Source organism: Etheostoma spectabile, chromosome 23 (assembly GCF_008692095.1).
Source record: "Etheostoma spectabile isolate EspeVRDwgs_2016 chromosome 23, UIUC_Espe_1.0, whole genome shotgun sequence".
Classification (NCBI taxonomy): Eukaryota; Metazoa; Chordata; class Actinopteri; order Perciformes; family Percidae; genus Etheostoma; species Etheostoma spectabile.
The window spans coordinates 2,383,308-2,390,762 of NC_045755.1; the positions used below are offsets into that span (position 1 = coordinate 2,383,308).

At 39.5% G+C, this 7,455-nt stretch overlaps 2 protein-coding genes across 3 annotated transcripts in view; one reads left to right on the top strand and one right to left on the bottom strand.

The window, feature by feature from the left end:
* Positions 1 to 2,468, bottom strand: part of LOC116673410 (zinc finger protein 11) — a 12,053-nt gene extending 9,585 nt beyond the window's left edge. The window contains exons 1-2 of the mRNA XM_032505740.1: positions 2,148 to 2,468; positions 775 to 977 (exon numbers count right to left, since the gene is read on the bottom strand). Of these exons, the coding sequence (XP_032361631.1) occupies positions 775 to 977; positions 2,148 to 2,226 (282 nt within the window). The 5' untranslated portion in view covers positions 2,227 to 2,468. The remainder of the gene's footprint in view (positions 1 to 774; positions 978 to 2,147) is intronic.
* A 1,544-nt stretch (positions 2,469 to 4,012) lies between these two features.
* Positions 4,013 to 7,455, top strand: part of selenoo2 (selenoprotein O2) — a 7,444-nt gene continuing 4,001 nt past the window's right edge. For both annotated transcript variants that reach the window (XM_032505746.1, XM_032505747.1), the window contains exons 1-4: positions 4,013 to 4,446; positions 5,764 to 5,967; positions 6,798 to 6,975; positions 7,093 to 7,223. In XM_032505746.1, the coding sequence (XP_032361637.1) occupies positions 4,013 to 4,446; positions 5,764 to 5,967; positions 6,798 to 6,975; positions 7,093 to 7,223 (947 nt within the window). The remainder of the gene's footprint in view (positions 4,447 to 5,763; positions 5,968 to 6,797; positions 6,976 to 7,092; positions 7,224 to 7,455) is intronic.

The window sequence follows — 7,455 nt, forward strand, 5'->3', positions numbered from 1 at the left end:
CTTTTGCTCCCTCAATTTACATCATAAAAATGTCAACCCTGCAACACTGGATTTGTTTTCAGAATCTGCTCTGCCATTTCTTTAAAAATAATAAAACAGATCAGTGTCACTTCTGCAATCATCTTACATTCATATCACCCAAATCGTATGTGCAATGTGCATCATATGGATGGGTGCACTGCATATGGTTAACTGTGCAAGGGTAAAAGGCTTTCATCAACATCTACAACTCAGCCTTGATGATGCGTTGCTTGCTGACATATTATAAGACAGATATAATCAGGTCATCACTAAATGTCCTTTGGAAACACATTTAAATAATTTAAGAAAACAATAAACCTGAAAAGTAGCCATTGAAATAAAGTGCCTGACTTGTAATTTAAGATGGTGCCATGGTGCTAGTGGTGGAGGGGCAGCGCACGGTCTGCACATGAACTGCAGCGTCTGCAGCAACACAGAGCTGCCGGCGGACGTCTGTCTGTAAATAATCCCGGGGAAAAACTATCGCCGAATGCAGCAGCCACGTATCGGCCCGATATATATCGGCCGGCCGATAAAATTGGTCTGTCACTAGTTTGTTGTAATTAAGCAGAATACTGAAAGCAGCAGAAAGAACTGAGTACACTATCATGTTTATTTATCACAAGTAATATCGTTATCGCTGTATTCAACAACGCTACCACATATTTTCCTTCCTATAGTGCAGCATTAATTAATAATCTTAAAACGTATTACATTGGCAACGAATGCCTTGTGTCCTCCACTGGTACCCACCCTGGCTCTCAATCCCAGGTCAAGTTGCATCCTGTGCTTTAGCATTAGCAGCTCTGGGACCATGTCCATCACCAAAGAGACAAACTCTGCCACTTTCCAGTAGTTCAGGACATCTTTTTTCTTCAGAACCTGCCACATGGAGACGGCCATAAGCTGGAAAGGTGGGACCAGGAGGCGCAGCGACGCCAGAGGTAAGGGGTCACCTGAAAAAACAGAAAAGGACTCTGAAAGTATATCACTTTTACTTATTCTGGGAGGGCCAATTGACAGCAAGCTCTCATTGCCAGAAATTCCCCCACAGTGCAAAGGAGCGCCGGACAGAGCCACGGTGCCTCTGCAAAATAGCCTCAGGAAGCAACTTGTTCTGGTGGAATGTGGACATTGAAAAGTTATTTTACTTGAGCAACAGAAAACTCAGATTGGACAGATAGTCTAGCTAGCTGTCTGAATTTAGCCTGCAGAGATCTGAAGAACCATAGTTAGTAAAGGAAGGTGACGGACATCTGGTCGAAATGAGGGACATCCGCTGGGATTTCCGGCGGCATCAAACAATCCCGCGTTAGTGGTATACAGTAATATATAATATACAGTTGCAATACACAGTACACACATAAAACAATTAATTGTTTAATAACTCAAAGTGCACATGTACATTCAGAACACATGGCCTTATAAAGAAGATATTCAAAAGGATTAAATAGAATTAGAATGTTTAATTCCATTAGAATCAGCAGGTTAAAGTGAATGAAGATGGCCTGATATTTTCCATGTATCATAAGTAAACACGCCGCATATGTAATCTGTCAATGTGTCATTATGTGACACATTGGGCTGTAGGATGACGAGGAAGACTGGGGCTGTTAAGTTGTAAATGTTTTTAAATACGCAATAAAGTGAGGTTTAATGATTCACAAGGGACATGACGGCATCAAATGTTAAGATAATAGCTGTGTCGCTCGTTCAAGTTGAGAATAGTGCTTTTGTAACGTTATATTAGCGTTTAGTGTTATGAGAACAGCGAAGTTTTTTGAATGCAACCTTCCTAGACACATTAAGTGTACGTTCAATAACAACAGTGTTGCGCAGACCCGGTTAGCTTTTACTTTCGCCAAGTTTGTACAAGTCTGTACATACAGCAGCACTCATATCCATATGACAAGAAGCACGCAGAATGATTTGCAATGCATAAAAAAACACCACGTGAACGTGACGTTATTATCTGAAGTCAATGTGCTAACCTAGTTTACGAAGTTAGCATGGGTAGAGTAAAAGCACCGGTTACGTTAACGTCAACGTTAGCTAACCTGCCCCCCGCGCCCCCCTTCCCACTTATCATTTGCTTTTAATTGTTCTTGGGTTCCCAGAAAACAAACCTTTAGACACGGCCGTGTAGACACTTGAGTCCATGTTCTCACACTGGTGTCGAAAATGTGACATGCGGTTAGCTAGCATGTGGCTAACTGCTGTTAGCCAAAATAAGCTAGCTAGCTAGCTAGGTACCCAGCCACAGTTGGCAAGGGTTAACGTTAGTAGTAACGTTAACGACGCAGCTACCCAGCTGAACCTAGAAAATGTATCCTCTAAATAAGGGTGTCACTCCAATTAAACGTATGCATATTCAAAACGAGTAGTTACATGGTCGAATTGAATTGTTGTCAGAAGCTTCTTGTTCTGTTTTTATTTCACGGCAGGTGACATTTTCGCTATTGTTATTACCGCCCCCAGGTGGACACACTTGCCCTGTAATCTCATGGATGAATTACGAGTGTAATATAAAACAAAACCCAAAAAACGTGCTCCTTTTATTTCCTGAGTAGACCTTGTATTGTATTTCGTGTATTTACCTTAAGGGGTAGGCATGTCATTTAATTATTTAAAGTTGTGCTTGTATGTTTGTCAAGTGTTCTATTTTAGAATATTCGCTAAGTCTTTTTGTACCACAGATAAGTGTTTGAATAAGTCTGTATTTATTGGTAGCCTCATAGACAGTTAAAGAAGTAGTCGTAGTAGTAGTAGTAGTATTAGTAGTACTCTTTTCATGTCTAAGGTAGTAGTAGCCTACACAATAAAGTTCCAAAAAAGTTGTTGTTGTTGTTGTTGTTCTTCTTCTTCTTCTTCTTCTTCTTCTATTCCTTTCCTGCAGACTGCAGACACTGACACGGCATAGCTGCCTCCCACTGGTGATAAGGTTATAAGGACAATCTAGCCTACATTTCCATTAGATGTGGGAATTATTGAGAGCCAGTCTGTCTCTCCCAGAGGCTGTGAGAGACATTGTTGTTTATTAAGTTGAGGGGGCGAGGGTTACTAGGTTGATCTGTGGTGTGAGGGTAGGATAGTGACAGGGCGAGATATGGATCGGAGGCATCCCACCAAAATGATTTAATTTAATTTTCTGTCTCGGGACCCAGCTTCTTACCCAGGATAAGTTATGGATTGTCCCATCTCCCCCTGACCCCACTTCGAGAACCACTGTTCTACACAAGAGAGTCACTCCAATGAAACATATAGCCTTAATAATAAAAAGCAGGCAACGAGGAGTTGATTTGTTGGATCACTAACTCATAAATATTATAATATAAAGAAGGTTTTTTTTCCCGGATTTGCAACATTTTTGTCTTGTATATTTCTTTTCTTCTTTGAAGCTTTTGGGTGGAGCCTTTGGGGCCTGGATTAAAAAAGCAAAGACTAAATGTAAATAAATAATGTAAATAAAGTAAAATACAATAAAATAAATAAAATAACGTTATAAAAAAATGAAATAATAAAGTAATAATATATATTATTATTACTTACAGCTATGCGTTGGAATTAAATAGAAGTCTTTATTTATATCATTTTACTTTTTTTAAATAATATTTATTACTATATTATTATTATATATTTTTATATTATTACTTTTATTAGTTTATTATAAAGTATATAATAAAGTACACTTATAAAGTAGCCTATATAATATATTATAAATATGTATATAGTATATGATATACTTTAGAAGTGTACTTTATTATATACGTTATAATAAAATAATGAAGTTATAATAATAATAATAATTATTATAATAATAATAAAATAGTAATAAAAAGTAATAAAACAACTAAAATATAAAGACTTCTATTTAATTCCATCCTGTGAAGGCTTCCATTGGGCCTGTGTCCGGTCCCGAGCACCGCCTCAGTATAATGACCTAGTAACAGCCTGCCTCAGACTGACTGGGTCGTATTATACTCCAGTCGTCATGGAGCCCTCCCGGTGCGCGTCCACGGCTCTGAAGCGCCTGCCTTTCAACAACACCGCGCTGAGAAAGCTGCCGGTGGACGACTCCGAGGAGCCCGGGCCCCGGACGGTCCCAGGGGCATGTTTCTCCAGAATCCGGACTCTCCAGCCCCTGATACGCCCGACCTTGGTGGCCCAGTCCCTGCCAGCGCTGGCTCTGCTCGGACTGAGTGAGCGGGATGTGCTGAGCAGTCCCCTGGCTCCGCTGTATCTGAGCGGCTCCCGGCTGCTGCCGGGCTCCGAGCCGGCGGCGCACTGTTACAGCGGGCACCAGTTCGGCATGTTTGCGGGACAACTGGGAGATGGAGCGGTGATGTACCTGGGGGAGGTAGAGTCGGGCACCCATGGGCGATGGGAGATTCAGGTGAAAGGCGCAGGAGTCACACCTTACTCTAGGTATTTTATTGTTGTGTGCTGACAGTTCACCACTTACACATTGGGCATCTCATTTAAGACAACACAATTGAAACAGTTTATAGCTACTAAACTATACGCTTCAGTAACATTAATAGGCTACATATTATTAAGCTTATAAGTCTAGGATAACATTATGAAGTTTTTTCAGACCAAGTGAAAGTATGACAAATATGCCAATCCTTCATGAGCTTTGCTAACCTGAGGCATGTGAATGCATTAACCCAAAGAGAGCTGCTTAAGAGCTTAGCTGATTGGCACACATCATTTATGTCCCCTATTGCTTAACTACTGTGTGCTGAGTCCAACCAGTGCTACAACTTTAGTTTCTCCAGCTGATTTGGTCTGTTAATAACATATTAAAAAGGAATATTTGAGACTGACTTATGTAGGCCTTTACAAATAGATATATTTGTATAGAGCTTAAGTAGGAGCGTTGTAACCTGGCTGGAATTGAGTGTGAAAACTCAAACTTCTAGACCTTTGAAAGGGGCCAGTCCTCCCCAGCACTAGCACATATGGTCACCTGAGTATCACAAGTGTGGACGGTTTCAGAGCATTCAGACTATAAGAAGAGGTTGTACAAAGTACATTTTATACCCTAATCACTAGTTCTTTAATTACGTTGTTTATAAGGGTACACAAAATGTATTATTTTAATGAGATTTTATTTTGTTTATTCCATTTGCACTGTTAAGAAAAGCAAAAATGTCTATTTTGAAAAGGTTGTTTTGGTTATTTACACACACATTTGTTTGTTTATATATATATATATATATATATATATATATATATATATATATATATATGACACGTGATGATATTGTCATGGAATTTTGTTTTTAAACATATTTTTACTGAGATTTGCATATTGCCTTTGAATATGAACATTTTAACCAATTACATTAATACATTATCCCCCAATCTGGCAAAACAAAACAAATTAAATGAGATCACAGCATTGCATAAGCTACAGAAAGTTTCAAATTAATCATAATTCAAAGTCAAAGTCTATGTAAGGAGTCCACGATATTAGTCTCTCCAAAGCAGGACAGGTCATGATCAGGTCATGGACCTGCTGAATGAGTGTACTGACAGCTTTTTTCGGTCCAACGACTGAGTGCCTGACTCAGTAGTAATAGTAGTTTGTTTTGGAACTTTACCAGAACTTTGAAGCCTGTTTGCAAGTTTAACTACTGGTGTAAGGTGTCATGGAATAATTGAATAGCACAACATATACTCACTGATGAACCCCAGCTGAATAACAAACACATCTGTGTGACCAACCCGTTTTGTCAGAGATGGTGATGGCAGGAAGGTGCTTCGCTCCAGCATCAGAGAGTTCCTGTGCAGCGAGGCCATGGCCGCCCTGGGGATACCCAGCACCCGAGCCGCCTCGCTTGTCACCTCCGACCTCTACGTCACCAGAGATCCACTCAACAGCGGCAGGCGCATTCCGGAGCGCTGCTCGGTCGTCCTGCGTCTCGCCCCTTCCTTCATCAGGTGACACATTTCTAGTGTTTTCAGACTGTTGACCATCTGGGGATACAGTGCTGCCCATTTTGTTGTTGTGAAGCACTTTGTGGCCTTATACCTGTGAAAGGTGCTATATAAATAAACTTTTACTTACTTACTTACTTAGCATAGGGACCCCTGCTTAAGTTGACTAAATAGAGGAATAAAAAAAAAAAAATCATCTTTTGGAAATTGACCTTAATGCCTTAATTAAAAAATGAGGTAACAGGACACAAATTTTCTTTTTGAATGAATAATGTTCTTCTTTAAAATACAGGGGGGATAAGTATACACAACGCTATGTTCCCATAGAAGCAGGCAGATTTGTTTTAAAAAAAAAAGAAGAGATTGACATGGGGAACTTTCCATTAAAAAATCTCTCAATGCAATTCAAATATTAGGCTAACTAAAATAAAACCATGGCAATCTCTAGGTATGGTAAAGGGTATGTGATGATGTGGGGAGTTATTTTAATTCCAAATGCCAAGTGAACTTTATCAGGATGCATAGTATCCTGGATCCTTGAAATAATTGGCCTTTAAAAATAAAAATATGCCTGCCTCTATGGGAACTTAACATATGGGTGTGTACACTTACCCCCCCCTGTATTTTAAGGAATAACATTTATTTATTCACAATACATTAATCATTCATAAAGAAAATTGGTGTCCTTAAAGGTTGGATTTTCCTCATTTTTTAACTAAGGCAATAACATCAATTTCCAAAAGATCCTTTTGGTCAACTTAACCATGGTTTCCTATATTTATGAGCAACACTGTACATTATGCTGCTTTATTATGTCTCTCTCTCTGTTTTAGATTTGGATCTTTTGAGATATTTCGGGGCCGAGATGATTTCTCAGGCCTGCAAGGTCCCAGTGCAGGACGGCATGACATTCGCGCTCAGCTGCTGGATTATGTCATTGAGTCTTTTTATCCTTATATCCAACAGACTCATAGCAACCGGAAAGACAGGAATATGGCTTTTTTCACAGAGGTGAGGACTAGGTTGTTAATAGACTGTGCTAATAATGATACGTCTCCCTGTAGGGTGGTTCATTTCATGCTGGTGGTTTTACATATTAACCATCAGATTTGATGTGTCTATCTCCAGGTGATGATGCGAACCGCTAAGCTAGTGGCCCAGTGGCAGTGTGTGGGTTTTTGCCATGGCGTCTTAAACACAGACAACATGAGCATCTTGGGTCTTACTCTGGACTATGGACCCTTTGGTTTCATGGACAGGTAGGCTGCTGAAAGTGTATGTGCACTTATTTATTTGACAAGAGTGTGTTCTTAGCTTTTACACTTACCGCTTAATTCCTTGAATCTGAAAAACCTTTTCTGCCCTACTAAATGTGGTTTAACTCCAAAAACTTACCATTAACATCGTTCTAAAATATGAATCAGTTTTGACATAAAGTAACTACAAAGAAAATCATTCATATAATAACTCAAGTCATATTGTGTATGAAAC